Raw genomic sequence first — 977 nt, forward strand, 5'->3', positions numbered from 1 at the left:
TCGAGCGCGGTGACTGGGGCGGTTTTCCGTCCAGCATGTTTTGGCGGGAGCCGCACCCGGATCTCCACCTGTATATGGACGCTTCAGACGAAGGCCTTGCGGTTCTCGATCCAGCTCACAAACGCTACCTTCAAATCCGGTTCGACGACGAGGAGAGGCACGACATAACATCGGCACCTGATGCAAACGGATTCACGATCACGTCCGAGAACTCTTCTGCGCTGCCTTGGCGGCTGTTGTATGGGGTGTGACCTGGGAACCAAGAGGAAATGGCGAAGTGGACCATATCCGTGCGTGGTCGGCCAATTCCAGCGCAGTTGCATGGGTACAAACGCAGCGGAGTGACAATCGGCTTGCCCAGGAGCTCATACGAGCAATCGGCTTGTGTGAGGCCACATTGAGGCTGAGGATCTAGACCTACCATCTCCCGGGTGCCATCAACCTAGCTGCAGATGCCGCATCCCGCACCTGGAGTGATCCGTATCGATATCGATGGACTAACTATTCGCTTGATTGGATACAGATTCCACTTCCACAGGACGTTCCCTATCTGTACAAGACGTTCTCGCTAATCTACAGGCCCACGCACTGGCCGAATCAAGTCACCACAAGTATGCTGCCACATCGAAGCAATGGTGTAGATGGTGCACCAGCGCCGGTACGTCGCCGTGGCTGACCGGGGACCGAAAAGCCGACTCCACTCAGCTCATTGCGTTCGCGATATCCTGTTGGCATCGAGCAGGTGGATCGCAGGGTAATTCGGCCTCCACCATTCTGTCCAAACTTGGCCACATCAACTGGTATCATCGGCGTATCTTCGGCTATTCTGTCGGTCTCCATGCAGGACACAGACTCGCTATGCAAGGGATGCCACGGCTGTCGCCAACACCACGAAGGAAACGCCCAGTGTCAGCCATTCTTCTCCGTCGACTCCGCTCCAACTGCGATTTCAAGTCCGAAAACGACCGCGTTCTTTG

General features: G+C 56.0%; 1 protein-coding gene across 1 annotated transcript; it reads left to right on the plus strand.

The window, feature by feature from the left end:
* Positions 1-35: 35 nt before the first annotated feature.
* PPTG_12575 (hypothetical protein) lies at positions 36-676 on the plus strand (the record flags this gene model as incomplete). Its single annotated transcript, XM_008908630.1, has 2 exons — positions 36-245; positions 539-676. The coding sequence occupies 2 exons, from the start codon at positions 36-38 to the stop codon at positions 674-676; spliced, it is 348 nt and encodes a 115-aa protein (XP_008906878.1).
* Positions 677-977: the final 301 nt, after the last annotated feature.

This window comes from Phytophthora parasitica, assembly GCF_000247585.1.
Source record: "Phytophthora parasitica INRA-310 unplaced genomic scaffold supercont2.30, whole genome shotgun sequence".
NCBI classification, from domain to species: domain Eukaryota; phylum Oomycota; class Peronosporomycetes; order Peronosporales; family Peronosporaceae; genus Phytophthora; species Phytophthora nicotianae.